This window comes from Mastomys coucha, unplaced genomic scaffold (genome assembly GCF_008632895.1).
Source record: "Mastomys coucha isolate ucsf_1 unplaced genomic scaffold, UCSF_Mcou_1 pScaffold7, whole genome shotgun sequence".
Lineage (NCBI taxonomy): Eukaryota > Metazoa > Chordata > Mammalia > Rodentia > Muridae > Mastomys > Mastomys coucha.
Window position 1 is genome coordinate 64605120 of NW_022196913.1, and position 17805 is coordinate 64622924.

The 17805-nt window shown below is 44.4% G+C and overlaps 2 protein-coding genes and 1 long non-coding RNA gene across 6 annotated transcripts in view; 1 reads left to right on the forward strand and 2 right to left on the reverse strand.

Moving 5' to 3' along the window:
- Window positions 1-584, reverse strand: part of Isca1 (iron-sulfur cluster assembly 1) — a 15486-nt gene extending 14902 nt beyond the window's left edge. The window contains exon 1 of the mRNA XM_031358206.1: window positions 346-584. Coding sequence (XP_031214066.1) covers window positions 346-426 — 81 coding nt within the window. The 5' untranslated portion in view covers window positions 427-584. The remainder of the gene's footprint in view (window positions 1-345) is intronic.
- A 180-nt stretch (window positions 585-764) lies between these two features.
- Window positions 765-2621, forward strand: LOC116081636. 2 transcript variants are annotated; one of them, XR_004114944.1, is made up of 2 exons: window positions 765-1127; window positions 1255-2621. It is a non-coding gene; the product is annotated as an uncharacterized LOC116081636 (long non-coding RNA). The 2 variants fall into 2 exon arrangements; XR_004114945.1 differs by having other exon boundaries at window positions 765-1071.
- Window positions 2557-16318, reverse strand: Tut7 (terminal uridylyl transferase 7). 3 transcript variants are annotated; one of them, XM_031358204.1, is made up of 7 exons: window positions 15745-16293; window positions 15570-15661; window positions 14618-14733; window positions 13119-13444; window positions 10308-10372; window positions 9917-9980; window positions 2557-3545 (listed from the first exon to the last, which is right to left on the reverse strand). In XM_031358204.1, coding segments are annotated over exons 1-7 (732 nt in total). In that variant the 5' UTR covers window positions 15746-16293; the 3' UTR covers window positions 2557-3477. The 3 variants fall into 3 exon arrangements, with proteins under 3 accessions (XP_031214064.1, XP_031214065.1, XP_031214063.1); XM_031358205.1 differs by lacking the exons at window positions 9917-9980; window positions 10308-10372 and having other exon boundaries at window positions 15745-15868; XM_031358203.1 differs by lacking the exons at window positions 2557-3545; window positions 9917-9980 and having other exon boundaries at window positions 10050-10372; window positions 15745-16318.
- Between the last annotated feature and the right edge of the window lie 1487 nt (window positions 16319-17805).

The window sequence follows — 17805 nt, forward strand, 5'->3', positions numbered from 1 at the left end:
GGACTCTGGAAGGAGCGGATTCCATGGAGGCGTCTGGACCGAATGAATTCCCGGTCTCACGCAGGCTCGATCCTGAGCTTGCCTCAATCCTGGGCTGACGCCTCCAGGGAGGTTAGACGGAGCCGCGGCGTTCCCTGCGTGACCTTTCTCCCGTAACACCGTGACCTCGGCGGCAAACTGCCGTCCTCCGCCCCGGCCGCCCGGTGGCAGCGCCCTCAGCCCGTCCGCCCCACCAAGCTCCGCGCGCGGCCCGCCGGGAGCCCCTAGTCTGCGTCTAGGCTTGTTCTGCACCCCGCCCGCCGCCGCCGCCGCCGCCACCTCTCCGAGGACGCCAAGGTGACTCACCAGCGTGAGCGCCGCCCGCGTGGGCTGCAGTTTCCTCTTGCTCACGGCCCGCACGGTGGCGCGGACCAACGACGCCGACATGTCCACGTCGCGGCGCCCGCAGCCTCCGGCTGGAGCGTAGGTCCTCAGCTTCTCTCCATGGACACAGCGGGCACTTTGACGACACAAGCTCCTGCGCAGGCGCCACAGGCCCCGCCCCAGCCGCCCGCCCCGCTCCACTATTGGACAGCCCGGGTGAGTGACGGGCCGGGCCGATTGGCCGTCATCTGTGACGAGGTACGGAGGTGACCTGTGACCTTGCGGGCTTCGCGGTCACTGTGCTACCGGAAGTGGAATAGCTCCTTCCGCACGGCGCACCTCAACGACAGGTCCCCGGATGTGCGTGTGTGTGTGGGGGGGGGGGGGGGGGAAGACACCGTTCTGTGACCTTGAAGCAAGCGGATAGACGCCACACGACAGGTTTCCAGTTACTGTAGTGTCACTCTTGTGTAGCAGTTTGTGTCAAGACAGCTGAGCACGTATGTAGCTACCAGCCTCGCAACAGACGAGGATGGAAGCACGGGCATGGTGGCTCTATCCGAGCCTTAGAGAGTGCCCTGGACGCGAACCAGTTCTTGATTCCGTATCCCGGGTCCCGTGCACGTTTAGCTAGCCTTTCCTGCAAGCGGGACCCACGCCAACACACTTCGGCTTCCTTCGCGACCCTTGCGATGGGCTCGTGATGACGTAAGAACAGGAGCTCTTTTATCTCGGAGCAGCAGCTGGCTGGGTGTTGGAATTGGGTAGGCGTGGGGAGTACTGAGGAGTTTGCTAGCCCTGAACGCCCCCCATGGTTCCAGGAAGGCTGAGGGAGGGAAATGGATTCGGGCCTCAGGTCTAGACTGAAAGAACAAGTGCTTTCTTTCCTAGTGTGATCCCACTGATCTGACTAGAAGGAGCAGTTTTCCCGTCAGAAGTGAGGACTTTGCCATGCTGAAACGCTGACAGAGTAAGACAGTCTACCTTGCTGCTGCTTAGATCTGCCCAGGAGCTAAGAAAATGTTCTGATCCTTTCCTCATAGCTTTACAAGAGTAGGTACACCATGTTTTCAACTCTATTTTTAATGCCTGAACACTGTGAACTCCACTCAATCATTGATCTCTCTTGCAAGGACTTTGTTCCACTTGGGAAGATTTTAACCCCTAAGATAGAAGCCACTTCTGAAGCAAAGGAAAAATAGATTGAAAAGAAAATTTTAAGTACATTGGAAACACATCTTTTACCAGGAAGCTTGTCAAAGCAGTTCACAGTGAGAAAGAGATTGCTAAAAAGTGAAGATCGGGTTTTCAGAACTCCTGCTATAAAGCCTGGATTCCACTGGAGTTTCCACTGTTTTAGTGCATCGGGAACTGCAAAGGCTTGCAAAGGCAGCTTTGACTTGGCCATGGTTGCGAGCACCCAGTCTGGGTAGCTTGCTCTCATCTGCTGATAAGCATGCCTCACTTGTCTAACAGTATCAGTGTAAGCCACCAAAACCTCGAGGCTGTTGGGAAGAATTTCTTTTAAAAATCAAAATGTAGGAAACCTTTTAAGGATAGAAGAAAATATGACAATTCTGTTTCTTAATTTTAGGGATAAGTACACTCCCCTCCCCCAACAACCAACAAAACATCCAAGTAGAAAAATAACTGCCAGGTTAGATAAAGGTTAGTCTGGTTGCATATTTCTTTTCCGTTCTAGGGGCAGAGAGAGAGACAAGACTGAGAGCTTTTCAGTGGGTGTGGCTCTGTTCTGGCCAGAGCAGAGTGCTGTCACTTCACAGCCTGAGGCAAGAGGCGAGCAAGCAGGACCGAGCTGAGCAGTCACGTAGCAGGGAGGCCCAGGTTGCACAACTCATGAGTTTGATGGTCACCATTTTTATTTTTTTACCATGATTTCCAATTTCTCAAAGACTTCATTTTGACATGACTCTTCCGTAACTAGACTATGAACAGAAGTTCACACATATATGCATCTTCTGAGTCCTCCTCACTGTGGCAATGTCCTCAGGAAGCTCTCAGCACCCGGTCTCCTGCTCCTATACCCCAGACCCAGTTGATAGCACAGCTATCAACAACTCCATACACACCAAAGGGGGAACAGCAAAGACATCCTACCAATGAGATTTGTACTATCAGATCTTTGATTGACTTTTCTAATGATTCGTTTATAAGAAAATAATGTGGATAAAATTACACATTGAAAGTTCGACTTTATTTCAAAATGATAAATAAACTGGCATAGTTCTGAGTCTGTACTATTTCAGAAAGGCTTGTGAAGTTCATTAACAGTTTAGAGAGGGCTCCAGTCAGACCAGAAGGTTGCCAATCAAACTTGTGATTGGCAGAGACAGCAGCCTCTTTGATCTTCAGAGGTTTGTGAAAGCTCTCCACCCTAATTTCTGAGTATCATAAAAAGTAAAAAGCACTTTTATTCTGTCCTTTTCCCCTTTAATTTTTCTTTTTTAAACCAGCAAAAAGGACTACTTATTTTTATGACTTCATTTTTATGAGCACAACAGTTCTATGTCAATTACTTAGAGAAGGAAGCCCTCAGAGATGTGTTGTCAGTGGTGATGCGATTGGCCCACCGAGGCCCACACTGACAGGTGCTTGCATTCCATGCTATCATTTCTACAAAGAACCATGAAGAATGCTTGCAGACCCTATGTACAGCAGTATAGTCCACATGTCCTTAATGTGCGCCCATACCACGATCCAGTAACAAAGAGAATCCCCTCTTGGAAATCCCAAAGGGGATGTGTAGGGAAAGGAGGCCGACTCCCCCATGAGCAGCACGCTATTTTTAGAGTGCTCTGAAAGAACTAAAAACCATGACACTGTAGTCACTGAATACTGACCCTCACTTATATTTTTCTTTTAAGTTGACTTTCTATTAAAATTTTCAAATCTCTGGGGATTGATGGTATAGTTAGACTATATTAAAAATTTTCTTTTCCTCATTAACAATTTCATTAAAATTTAAAAAATTATGATGCCCCTCAACTGTTACGTTGAAGCCTGATCTGTGTCACTATGTCCTGTGACATGAACCTAATTTCCCAAGTGGCCAGGGACACCTGAGTGGCATTTCCAGCGCTGCAGTTCCTTCCCTCATGATTCTTGCTGCGTCCTCTTCACTGAGGCTCTCCCCTGAGTCATATATTTACTGGAAAGGCTACCTAGGAGGGAAAACAAAATCCAACATAAATGAAAGGAACACTATTTGAGCAAAGTCACACAATACTTATTGTCAGTTACTCATAGACATGTGTCCCACCACAAAGGGCATTGTCCTGGACATTAGAGGCATCAGGCAGTGCTTAGACCCTGTTTCCTCAGTGCTGGTAATAAGTTACAGCCGTGGGGTTGCTCAGTGCAGCTGAAGGCTGGCGCCAAGGCTGGAAGAAACATTTTGAAAGTTTTTTTTTTTAAAAGATTTATTTATTTATTATATGTAAGTACACTGTACTGTCTTTAGACACTCCAGAAGAGGGCGTCAGATCTTGTTAAGGGTGGTTGTAAGCCACCCTGTGGGTGCTGGGATTTGAACTCAGGACCTTTGGAAGAGTAGTTAGTACTCTTAACCTCTGAGCCAGCCCCTGAAAGTTCTTTATATAGAATATTTTTTTTTGTTTGTTTGTATCTACACAGAACACAGAATTCACTGGCCAGAAATTAGTACCTCATACCATTACCCTTTAGAAGTCTAGTGATACCTTATGGATTTACAAGGAGGAAATAGAATTCTCTGTACTTAATTAGTGAAGCCATCCACACCTTACAACACTTACTGTGCTCTGGAGTCTGAGCACAAGAAGGGACGAGAGCCCACATGACTACTATTATACAATGACGGCTCCATTCAAACCAATGGAAGGAGTGCAAAGGATTTAGTGACTGGTACCATGCCAGCTACAGTTTTTTAAAAAGCAGAATTGCACTGTGAGGCCTTGCATGGCTTAGAATTCATTATGTAGCCCAGGCTAGCCAGGAAGTGAAAGAGATCTGCCCGCCTCTGAGTGCTGGAATTTAATACTATGACCAGCACACTTGGCTCGAATCTGTAACTTCTGAGGGGGAGAAGGAAGTGAGCTTCCTTCTCAAACTGTCACTCCAAATGAATTGCAGAATTAAATGAAAGTGAAGGAGAGCCAAAGAACAGCAGTAGCACACATTTCCAAAAGCATGGACGGCTCTCCCAGAGCAGGCTTTGGCAATGGTCTACCTACACGCTTTTCCTTATTTCATTTTACTCAAGCTGCTCGACATTTTAAAATTCAGAGATATTCTAAGAGATTGGTAGTTATCTGCCCCATCTATGTTTATGTATATTTATATAACTTTATCACTGACCAGAAATTTGTAATAATAATAATAAGTTATTATTATTATTAGTTTTTTTGAGACAGGATCTCTCTGTATAGCCCTGGCTGTCCTCGAACTCAGAAATCCGCCTGCCTCTGCCTCCCAAGTGCTGGGATTAAAGGCGTGCGCCACCACTGCTGGGCCACTAACCAGAATTTTAAAGCCTAATTATTAAAAAAAAAACAACAACAAAAAATCACATCACCACTGAACCCTTCCCCCAACCCCCATATAACTGTGTGTATGAAATAGTTTCATGTTTGTGCATGCTTATTATGTGTTTGGATACTCTTTGTGTGCATGTGTGTGTGTACTCGCGCATGCACATATGGAGTCAGGGCTTCATACTGGAAGCCTTCTCTTCATAGTCTCCTCCTTATATAAGGAAGCCTTCTCTTCATAGTCTCCTCCTTATATATGGATGCCTTCTCTTCATAGTCTCCTCCTTATATATGGAAGCCTTCTCTTCATAGTCTCCTCCTTATATATGGAAGCCTTCTCTTCATAGTCTCCTCCTTATATATGGAAGCCTTCTCTTCATAGTCTCCTCCTTATATATGGAAGCCTTCTCTTCATAGTCTCCTCCTTATATATGGAAGCCTTCTCTTCATAGTCTCCTCCTTACAGAGGCAGGTTTAGTTAGCTATGCAGTTTGCTCTGGAGCTCCCTCCCTCTACTTCCTATGTGATGGATTCCTAGCAGGCTGCCATGTTTCCTAACACTTACATGGATGCTAGGATCCAAACTCTGGCCCCCATTATACCTACTGAGCCATCTCCCCGGCCCCGCCAATGGTCTTTATGATAATTTAAAACAAGTACTATTTTCTGAGACATCTGAAACAGAGGAATGCACCTGTTAACCGAGATGGCAAAGTCAAAGGTCCATCAACAACACATGCTCACTAAAGGAAACCAGAGTGGGTCAAAGACATGATCTACCAAGGGGCTCAAGGGAAACTAATTCTACCTACAACACAGACACGGGTCACATGTTAACTAACTTACTGTAGGAGCTATTTTATTGGCAGGGACAAATCTTAGCCATCTATAATTTTTTTCTTGTATAAAATAGAATACAATTTATAATAAAACTTCCCCATAAGACATTTTTGTTTTGTTTTGTTTTTTTCAAGACAGGGTTTCTCTGTGCAGCCCTGGTTGTCCTGGAACTCACTCTGTAGACCAGGCTGGCCTCGAACTCAGAAATCCTCCTGCCTCTGCCTCCCAAGTGCTGGGATTAAAGGCGTGCACCACTACCGCCTGGCTCCCCATAATAAATTTTAAGTTAGTAAGTTTTTAGGCTGTAGGATTTTTTGTACTGGGATGAATAACTTCTTTATAACTAAGTAAATGTTAGTTGGCCATGCCATTTCTAGGTTTATAACATCCAGAGTTTTCTTCCACTTTTTTAAAACTTGAAAAATTATAGTAAAGATGTGTAACCTCTTAAGCCCAGCAGTGCTGCTCTGGGCAGCCTTGGGACCAGGAACCTTTTCTCTGTGCTCACACACACAGCTACTGTTTACATATGGCTCCTCTGAAACCCCAGCTCAAAGCCGAGACCTGAGGTGTGTGCAGGACAAGGAGTGTCTCCAACACAGGAAGTGGAAACCAGACATGTGCAATAAACTGCACAACAGATGTTTACAGTCTTTGTTCCTTTATATGCCTGACATCAGGAACGTCAATATTTTTCCAATGTGAAATGTTCTGGGAATATCTGCTTAAGGTCAAAGCTGCTTAAAACAACATTCTTTTAGTCTGATGATACATGCACATCTCAGATCTTCAAACTCCGAGATCTATAGGGAAAATGAAGCTATTGACTGGTAGTGTCTGTAGCTCACACCATTCCAGAATGCTAGGGTCATTTGAAAGTCAGTGTGATTATACAGTGTAGCCCATCTCTTTTTCCCACCTGTGATCAGCTTTACTGTGGGGCACCATTCCCCTTTCACTTATGTCTACTGGATTTGGAGGGTCTCCAACAGCATTCTTATTGTGAAATAGTGTTCCATGGAGAATGGTTACAGCTCTCCTGAGAAGTGCTGGAGCTCTGTTCCCTTACCCTCTTCCTACGTATCTCTCAGTACAATATTCTCCTTGAGGTGTGGGCGCAGTTAAGATTTGGAGAGTTCTGTATCCTTCAAGTCACATGCCCTTATTCTGCACACCAACCACAATTCCCAAGTACTTTAAATTTATGTAAAGAAATATGACACCAGGGCTAGGAATGTCACGAAGACAGTAGAGTGCCCGCCCACCATATATGAAACATTTCATGGTACACCCAGGGCTGCATGAGGCCCTAGTTAAAAAAAATAAAAAAAAATCTATCATTTCAGTGTTTCCCTTTCCTCATTAAAAAAAGTAAAGCAATTGCAAATACTTAAGATAATGCGTCTTGGTGTTGAAAAAAACTTAAGGAGTCAAATACATTAACAATTCCACCACTATTTTTTCCCCCTATGAACTGCATTCATAGTAAAAATAATAATAGATACTCTTAGCCCAAGGCTTCAACTTTCCCAGAATGGGCAGTGTCCTTGCCTTGACAGAAGAGGTCAGAGAGACCAGGAGAAACAGCTCATCCTGAGGAGTAGGCGAAGACTTCTTGTTCTACCAAAGTCAACACTAAAAAGTCAGTACTTTAGTCCTAGCATTAGGATGTCATTCCCAGAATCCACAATGGATGCCTGAAACTGCAGCTAATCTGTGTTCTACATGTTATATGCATGTTCTTACACACCTACTCTGTGACACTGCTGTAGTAAAAGTTGTATAAGCGTTGTCATTAGAAATTTCACTTTTCTGGGTTGGAGACAGCTTAGCAGTTAAGACCAGGTTTGGTACGTAGGACCCACACAGTGGCCTACAAACATCACATCTGTAACTGCAGTTCTAGGGAATTTAACCTCTTTTGACCTCCACAGGCACCATGCACAAATGAAGCACACATACGAACACACAGGTAGAACATTCATATACATAAAAAGACCTTGTTAATTTTTAATAAATGACACAAGAACTGCTCATGCTCTTTGTGCTTAACTGCCCATTGTTAAGCACTCACAAAGCACCCTCTTCCCTTGCACTCTGAGCTCAACTCTGGCTCTTTCTGCTCCTCCTTTGACCATCTTTGTTTTTTGGTCACATGCATCCCTGTCTCCCATGTGCTTTTACTTGCTAGGAGACCTCCGTTGGAATGCAATGGCCACAATGACAATATTACACTCCTTTCTGCAGCCTGGACCAGTTAAATGCCAGGCTCACTGTAATGGCTATTCCTGGTTTTCAGCTTGACTATGTCTGGAATGCACTACAATCCAGAACTGGAGGGCTCACCTGTGATCTAGATCTTGAGGCTGAAAAAACACAAGTTTTTGACCTGTATCTTGGCATGGAGATCTTGAGGCATCGTAGCTATGAAAGGCTTAGGCCCAGGCAAGGTAGTGCATGCCTTTGATCCCAGGAGACTAAAGCAAGGAGATCTCTGAGTTCAAGGTCAGCCTCAGACAAACCAAGTCCCAGATCCAGGCATGGTGGTAAACAACTTTAATCTGGGCCACACCTTCTGCTGGAGGCCTACATAAGGACACTGGAAGGAGGAAGATTCGCTTTCTGCCTGCTTGTACTTACTTGCCAGCACATGTGTTGGAACCTACTTCTACAGAAGACCAGCTGAAACAACTAGCCCCGTGGGACTGAACAACTACTAGATTCTTGGACTTTTCATTCACAGTCAACCATTGCTGGGGAGATGGACTACAGACTGTAAGTCGTTATAATAAATTCCCTTACTATATAGAGACAATCCATAAGTTCTAGAGAACCCTGACTAGTCCACTCATATACCCAACTGGACATTCGTCTTCTCTCGCCTAGAACTCCAGCTACCTTAAGTTCACCACTCCTATTTCTCCTCAAAAATTTATTTTATTTTTCTGATTCTTAGACAAAGACTGTCGTGTCATTTGAGCCTCACTGTGTATTCATGTCACAACCCAATGCATTAATTTTGTTGGTGTTGTCTTCAGAATACAGATGTGTACCACATGGTTGTCCTCCCTGGCATTCTCCACCCACACATGACCCATTGTCTCTACTTGACTACCTTGGTAAATACTTTAGTGGCTTCAGCATTCCTGTCCTAGCCATTCACTACTTCATGTAGCACCATTCCTCCAGCTAAAAGTCTCCAGCAGCTCTCCTCTCACTGAGCAAAATGCTTTCCATCCCTCCATCACTGCTGCAGCTTCAAGAAGCTAGACTCATTTACTGCAAGTTCACCTCTCACTGCTTCTACATGCCGATACCATTCCTGCCAGGATTCCGATAAAGAGCAGGAATTGCTAACAGTTAAAAGTCTACCCCCCTCCAGCCAGACCCTCATCTCCTGTGACTCAGCTGACTCGGCATGGTATTTTATTAGAAAGGATACTGCCATCAGCCCGACCCTCATCTCCTGTGACTCAGCTGACTCGGCATGGTATTTTATTAGAAAGGATACTGCCATCAGCCCGACCCTCATCTCCTGTGACTCAGCTGACTTGGGATGGTATTTTATTAGAAAGGATACTGCCATACTCAGCATCATCTTGTGCTTTTCCTGCTTAAAGCATCTGTCACCATATAATTATCCTTTATTGTTGCTTACTTCTCTCTATTGTCTACTCCTGACAAGAATGTAGAACAGCCTTGCTGCTCACTGAGGTATGTTCAGTGCTGGGGCTGGTGCCCTGCAGTTAGAGACAGTCTCAGTAGATATTTACTGAGGAGATAAATAAATGAAATAGTTGTCTGGAGGTTCTAACTTTCTTTCCTTATTCTGGAGCATGGCAGATAATGCTCACGAGGAGAAACAGTGAGGGCAAGACAACAGCAAACCCACAGCAGTTACAAATGTACAGTAAGGCTTCCATGGGTAAGGATGGCAATTCTCCCTCAAGTGAGGCAGTCATCCAGAATATTAGAAAACTACACAGGCTGCACTTACCCACTGAACAATCAGATAAGGATGCAAGGTGGAAGCAAGGCAAGAGGGTTTTTTGTTTGTTTAAAGTTCCCTTGAGAAGTTCTGATATCCCTGTCAGAACCACATAGGAAAGGAAGCGTCTCAAAGGCATGTGGTAAAATATTCAGAGAAGAACACAACACATATCTGACCCTTTAAAACCACATACCTGACTGGGGACTCAAAAATATGGTTGTTTTTTGTTTCTTTTTGTCTTCATGTAAAAGCACTGCCTAAAAAATGAAATAGACTGGTTTACAAAAACTGAAGGTAAAGCAACAGAAACAGCCTCAGACCGCATCCAAGAGGAGCTGGGGTTAGGCATGGGGGTGGCACAAGTTTGCACATTAGTTGGAAAGACAGACATGTATGCAGGAGCCATCCACCAAGCCCCTACTACCGGGGCCCAACAAGCCTTCCCGCAAAGTATGTGGGACACAGAAAGAGTGAGGAGCAGAGGCCAGCCAGGAGAGCCCAGCACACAGCTGCAAGCACTCCAGAAGGCTGCGGCAGTGAAGAGGATGGAGGGGCTCCCCTCTCAGGGTTGGGCTGGCTTTTACCTGAGCAACTGGTCTCAAAGGGTTAGGTGAAGAGTATGCAGACACATAATCTGACTTACACAAACCTACAGAAAGAGAGGAACACTTTTGTTCCTACTTTAAGTTAAAGCAACAGTCTTGTTCTAAAATGTTTTAAGAAATATTTTCTGATGACATGATGGAATGATAGGGAAGGGCAGAGAACACCAGGCATAGAACATCCGATTACATACTTAGCACCATGTAGCACTTGCCATTCTCTGAGCCCTTCTGCTCTCAGATGCCGACTGCTGACATTAGCTATGAGTCCTGCATGGGAAGTAGGCAGGCTTCTAGACCAGGGCATTTCCTTAAGGTTGGCTGCCAGGTGTACTGTCAGGCTGACAGAATCGCCACTCTTAAGCTTGTGTGTATGTATGTGCACATGCATGTGTGTGGATCGGTGTACACGTATCTGCCAAGAGCTAACTTCTGAGTTCACTCCTCAAGAGCAATCAGTTTTGTTTTTCTGAGGGAAGGGTCTCTTACTGGGACTCCCTTAGTTAGGCTAAGCTGGTTATTGAGATGCAGGGATCTGCCCATCTCTGCCTCCCAGGCACTGGGATTAAAAGAATCTACTACAATGCTTTGCTTTTTATGTATACTGGAAATAGAACTCGAGTCCTTGTGCAAGCATGCTACTAACTGAGCTATCTCTCTTTCTTTTAACATTCTTTTTAAAGAGGCCATGCAGCATTTTTTTCTAAGAGTTATTTATTATATATACAGCATTCTGCCTGCATATATGCCTGTAGGCCAGAACAGGGCACCAGATCTCATTACAGATGGTTATGAGCCACTATGCAGTTGTTGGGAATTGAACTCAAGACCTCTGCAGGAGCAGCCAGTGCTCTTAACCTTTGAGTCATCTCTCCAGCCTCCCTGAACTATGTCTTTAGGCCATCACTCTTAAAACAGTTTTGAGACATGTTGGTCAGGAACTTGAAGCTTGCTACTAGACAAAGGGATGTACCCGAGGGGGAGGGACAGGACAACTGTGCTGGAGGAGGAGGAGGGTACAAAGATCTGCTTCATGCTGTTTGTAAAGACGAATATAGTATATAACAATTTTGATGAAACTATGTTAAATAGTATCTATACTGTCTAGTTCCAACTAGTTTTAAGGAGGCAATTGTTTGAGCTAAGTGAGATAATCATTAACTATACTTCTACTGAAATAGTGCCAAACTGACCCTGAGATGCATGTCAACTGAATGCTAACAGATGTCATCATTTTAATTTCTTTAAATCTTGTCTCCTTTTTTTCCAAGATAGGGTTTCTCTGTATATCCCTGGCTGTCCTGGAACTCACTCTGTAGACCAGGCTGGCCTTGAACTCCGAAATCCACCTGCCTCCGCCTCTGCCTCCCAAGTGCTGGGATTAAAGGTATGTGCCACCATTGTCCAGCTAAATCTTGTCTCCTTATAAAGGAAAATCAAGGCAAATGTTGGGGTAAAGTCCTGAGCTACTTAGAAGAACAAGGCTAACTCAGCTGGGGTTCAGTTGACTCAGGCTGGGGTATCCAGAGCCAAGTCATCCATAAACACTTGAGCATTGGATAAATTCTCTCTATAAAGCTCCTTAGGAAATAATGATGAGAAGCTGGGCATGACAGCACATGCATGTGATCCCAAAGGAGTTTGAGGCCAGCTAGGGCTATGCAGCAAATTCTAGGCTGGCTTTTGACTACAAATACTAGTAGGCAAAGACTACTATTGGAGTCTTTGCCTAAAGACCTGGGGGTGTGTAGGGTAAGAAAACAGGGGATGTAAAACTTTCAGTCTTAGAAGTTGAGACAATTTGCGTTGCAGACTCGATTTAATAAATCTCTCTCAGCACCAGAGTGCTCAGAGGAGCCACAGAGCTGCCCTCACCAGCACCCTCAGCAGATGAGCAGTGACAGCTACTCTCTAGTGTTCCTTATCTATGATCATTCATCTCACCTAGGCTTACTCTACAAGCCAGTACAGTATGTAAATTGTTCTGAAGAACATAGCTCACACAACTTAAAGGCACCCAGACAGTGTCTTAACAGTCCATTAAAAGGTGCTCATCATGGACACAATCTATTCAAGTGACCAGTTCACATCCAGAAACAAAGGGTCAATATTTAGAGGTGGTTTAGTTTTGTGTTCAAGACAAGGTCATACTATGTTGACTAGGCTGCTCTTATTCTCCTGGGCTAAAGTGTCCTTCCTGTTTCTGTCTTTTAGGTAGCTTTGACTATAGCCATGGACCACTGCATTGAGAAGACTGTAGCTGATTCTCATCTGTGGATCTGTGGGCTGTTACTATGGTCATTGATAGAAAGGTCTTTAAATAAGGCCTAAAGATGAAACCCTCCCCAGTTCTTTGCAGACAAGAACACTCTCAACATCCATCTATTGTCTTTCCTGTTTAGAGTATATGGATGAAAATATACTCGTTTGTACGTGGTAGTAAGCTGCCGCCTCACCCAATGTCTAGACAGCGCTTTGATTCACCGATATCCATGGTGAACAGCCTCTAGGTGTGACTTGCTTACTGGGTACTGAGACAATGTTTACATGGACTGGGGAGAAGACTATCATTTCATTGACAATCTTAGACTTTCATAAGGCTACCTAAACCAAGGAATAAGCAATTCAGTTGTACAGAGGGTAAGTATTAAAGATGCATGTGTGTGAATGGGATGGGGAGGTACAGCACTTCCTTACACAATATTCCTTAAAGAAACTGATACAAAATGTGAAAATCCTTTAGACCTCTAATATCCCTTGACCATGAACATCAAGGTTTCTGGAAAGGCGTACCTGGAGAGCCTTTGAACTGTGGGCATTCCTTTTTAATGTGTCCTTCTCTTCCACAGATGAAACAACGCTTTTCTCTTGAGTCTCTGTCATCCTGTCTCTTCCACTTTTCTGCTGGTGTCCTGAGAAGCTTCTCCCGGCCCAGGTCAACAGCTGCCCTCACTGGCTTGGCTTTCGCAGCTGCACATGGTGTGAGCTTATCTTCTTTTGCTGACACTTCCTTTTCTGTGTACTTGTTCTGAATCTCTTTGTCCTCTTTGCTTCTTTTTTCTTTGCTCTCTGAGTACCGTTGGTTTGGGGTATCTTCCTGGTCTCTCCGTCGCCTCACTCTAGTGAAGATAAAATAGTAATAGGGAAAGTGTCAACAGAAACTTATGGGAGTATCAAAATGTGTCCAAGTGTAGAGATAGCTAGGACCACAGAGTGTGAAAAGGAGACCTAGAATGTGACAAAGCCCGGCTTCTGGATTAAGATCTCTGCTGTCCTTCAGCACCCACAGAGTGAGTGGTAACAGGTGGCCACTCAGAAACGCAAACTCACAGTTGCCCCAGCCCTTACACAAAGTCGTGTGCTATATGCATGATGCACACACATCCTCTCCCAGTTACACTGCACTGTGGAGGGACAAGAGAAACAAGTCTATGTATTCTGAACCCAGATGTATGAGTTTCCAAACACCCTGCTCTACAACTGCTGGGGCTGGACTCTTCAGCACAAAGCCTGCCCAGCAGTGCTACAGGCAGGGCTTACTGCTGAGACTCTTGAGCTCAATGTCTGCCTTTTAAAATGAACTTCTTTAAATTTTTTACTTCATGTGCATTGGTGTTTTGTTTGCATCTATATCTGTGTGAGGGTGTTGGGTCCTCTGGAACTGGAGTCACAGACAGTTGTGAGCTGCTATGTTGTTGTTGGGAATTGAACCCCAGTCCTGTGGAAGAGCAACTAGTACTCTTAACCATTAAGCCATCACTCCAGCGTCAATGCCTGCTTTGATAATCTGCGTGATGAAACTCAAATCATACGTGTGGTGGGATGCTGATTAGCCTTTCTGATATATTAGCTTTTACTAGGCATGAAAATTTGAACTGTAAGACTTGAATCTCACAGGAAAATGTTAACAATGGTTAAGGAAGGAAAAAGATAGGGACAAAGGAGGCCAAGAGAAAATCACCCTGAGGATACACATGGAACAGAGCAAACAGAGCAAGACTCAGTTTGGCAAGTAACTCAGGGTGTAGGTTAGAACACTAACTCAGGTCTATGGCTGGGCGTAGGTTAGAACAGTTGAGAACCTGCCCTGTATAGTGCCGACAGCTTGTTAATAAAAATAATAGGTTTCTGTATCTTTTATTTGGGAAATATATGGGCCAGAGTGGGGTGGAACCTCCCCCCCCCTAAAATTACTCTAATTTAAGAAGCTTATTTTCTCTGTATCAATAGACCTACATTTAGAAACTGGTACAAGAAAATCAAAACACCACCCCTTTGGAACATATGCTTACTTTCTCCTCATGGGACAGTCCTTCATGAAGTGTCCAATTTTCCCACAAATTCGGCAGCACCTGTCATTTGGGGCCAGTTCTCCCTCAGTTAGGACATCCGGATCAAAAAAGTATGCCTACAAGAACACGGCTGTGTAAAATGAACTGTGAACAGGAGCACGGCACACCAAGCGACCAGTGTGAGAACAGGCTGGTATTTTAGTATGTGCACCATTTATCCCCAACACACCTGCACACCAGAGAGGCACAGAGATACACTAGCTGACACAGACCGGAACAGTTGGAGGGCACTGACATATAAAACATAATAGTGGCTTCAACACAGCAGCAGAAGCTGAAGCCACATAGAGCCTGTCATGAGACGAAATGGCTACACTGCAGTGAACTGAGAAACACAGTGCAAATTCTGTATTAAAGTAAGGCAAAGAGCTGCACACCAGTGCTGCTGCTGCTGCACGGCTTCTTGAGGAAAAGTAACATGGCTGCTCAGTGTGTGGTGCAGGAGGCTGGGATGCCACCCTGCACACCTACTGTAGAAAGCAGTCATCTGAGCGAACCACGGGTGAAGGAGCTCTTGAACAAGCACGAGAAATACCACTGTAATGTCCAGAGCAGTACTGACATGAGCCTGGCAATGATGTGCTAAAGTGTCTACTCGCCCACATGCAGCAGCTGTGAATCAGAGTCTTCCTGAGTGTGCCTATTGTTCAAAGGGGACAAAGTTCTGGACAGAGAAGGAACATGTCTGGGGAAATCTATTGCAACACAGTAGTTACAGTCAATAATACACATTTCAAAGTAACCACATATATTTCAAATGCCACACCACGAAGTGACACAGGAGGAAACAGATACACCAGCCAGCTCAGTTCAACCATTCCACATTGCAGACTTATTTGGTGCTTAAAATATGCATCTTAATTGTTCTCTGGCATTTCTAACAAAAACTTACCAGTTTTGAGGGGTTGTCCTTTGGAAATCCTTTGACCGGAATTCCAAATACTCTTCTGCCATTGATAAAAGCTTTCATTATAAAATTTGTCACTATAAGGAAAATAGTAAAAATTCAATTACAGGCATGAAGAGAACAAGAAATGGCACCAAGTTAACAAACAAGAGTAACTTACTTTTCCTCGATAATCCAGCACCAAGATTATGATTCAAATCAAAGGGATCTGAGTAAAGAAAGAGACAGGTAAGCGCACAGAGTAGACACTGCCAGCACTCATCTCATTATCTAGGTACACACCACAAGAACAGCGTCACATTCTTTGCTCTTCAGCTAGAGTTATACACAGCTCAGCAACAAACAAACCTGCACATCAGGCAACATCTCCCAGAAGCTTGAGTAAGAAAAAAGCAATGTGTCATCCTTATGGTCCTTATAAAGCTCATATTGTCCAGATTGCCTACTTCTGGAAAGAATACTGAGGAAGACTCTTAACCAGGTCATTTAGTGATGTTCATTTTGTGTTCACAGTAGAAGTTGCAAACATAAATAATCCAGGAATGGCAGTGCATGCCATGCCTATAATCTCAGCACATGGGAGGGAGATGTAGAAAGACAAGGAATTGGAGGCTAGCCTGGGCTGTATAATCAAGTTCCAGGCTAATCTGAGCTAGAGAGTGACACTGTATAATAGTAAATATTATCAAGGGCCAAGGAGATGATTCACAAGAACCATTAAGAGCCAGAGGCAGTAGGCAAGAACACTGGGATGAAAGAGGCAAGTGAACAGGAGCAACTGAGCGAACTTACTCTTCAGCACGCTTCTAAACCCAAGAATTATTTTATAGATGATTTAAAATACTATACACATGACTAATGATCTGGTCATGGTTATCATACGAAGACTGATATAATTTTCTTCCTAAAACAGCACAGAAAAAGGAGAAACCAGGATCCATCTTTTTAGAGCCCTCCACGCGGATGTCAAGGGCTACATTTGCAGAGCAACACAGAGGGAGTCTGAGAGTGAAGCTAAGCACCATGATTCTGCCAACAAAGCTTCCAGAGGGCAAGCACCAAGCTAGGGAATTTAACACTAGGAGTCACAGTCAACTGGAGCATGGATGACAAGTGCTATTATCCCAGTCTTGCCCTTTTCTGCTGGTGTGTGTGTGTGTGTGTGTGTGTGTTGCAGTTTGAGTGTTTGCTGGTTATAAAAGACAGATTGTACATTAGTTACCACATAGTTGAAAGCATTAGTACTAATCAGGCCTGGTGCTTCGTGCCTGCAACCCCAGCACTTGAGAAGCTGAGCGAAGATTGCTTTGGCTTTTAGGTTAGCTTCCCAGTGCTGGAATCAAAAACCATCACACTCTCAGTTTCTTTTTTCTTTTTAAAGTTCACTTAGTATGCTGAGCAACAACAAAAGAAATGGCAATCTGAGAAGATTTCCCTCACTAATCTGTGCTTTCATAGGATCCTCTAGAACACAAGTCCCTACCAGGTAATGCTCATGGCACTGCGTCCAGTACTGCCCAAAGTAATGACATAATCAGAAAGTCCGTACACCATCTACATGCCAGTGCATAAGAAAAAGGATCCTGTGAGACCAAGAAGACATTTTCTCAGCCCCTTCCCAGCTCATTTTTAAAGCATTTAACCTTCATTTTGTCTTCTTAAAAAATTAAATCCCTACCACTTAGAAACAACTAACTATAAATGTCAATGGCTCCAGTAGACTGTTGGACTCAGCAGGGTGGCCTGATCCAACTGCCTTGGCCTCCCAAGTGCTGGGGGCGGGGTCACACAGGTTTGGGATCAGGTCAGCAGGAAAGGCCTTTCTCTTGGTCAGCATTGAGAATCATTACAGACAGTTCTTTTCCCAGCAGTATGTAAAGGGCTAAGAATCCACTTCTAGTGGTGTTCTCCATCCTTCAGTAAAGTCTTATTTTTATTTTAGTTTTAAACTTTCTTATAAAAATACATAAAAATATCACCCACAAGAATTAACTAGACCCAAAGTCTATATAATTCTATGAGTGTCCAAGCATTTGGAATAGGCATTGGAGTCTAGAGCCGTGGAACTGCACATTCAGCTTTACATGTTTAGTACTGGGTGCTCTATGCACTTACCATGACAGAATTAGACTAGAAAGTCACTCACTCTAGGCTTTAAACCTCCACTGTCCTGAAGCTGCCTCGCCTCTACTCTTGTGCTCTTCTCCTGCATGGGTCCAAC

What these genes read in the sequence shown, in the direction of transcription:
- Tut7 (XM_031358203.1), bottom strand. An exon ending in AGGACAACCCCTCAAAACTG is followed by an intron (nt 14,734 to 15,569) that starts GTAAGTTTTTGT and finishes GTGTTCTTGTAG; the next exon opens with GCATACTTTTTTGATCCGGA. An exon ending in ACAGTTCAAAGGCTCTCCAG is followed by an intron (nt 10,373 to 13,118) that starts GTACGCCTTTCC and finishes CTCTTTCTGTAG; the next exon opens with GTTTGTGTAAGTCAGATTAT.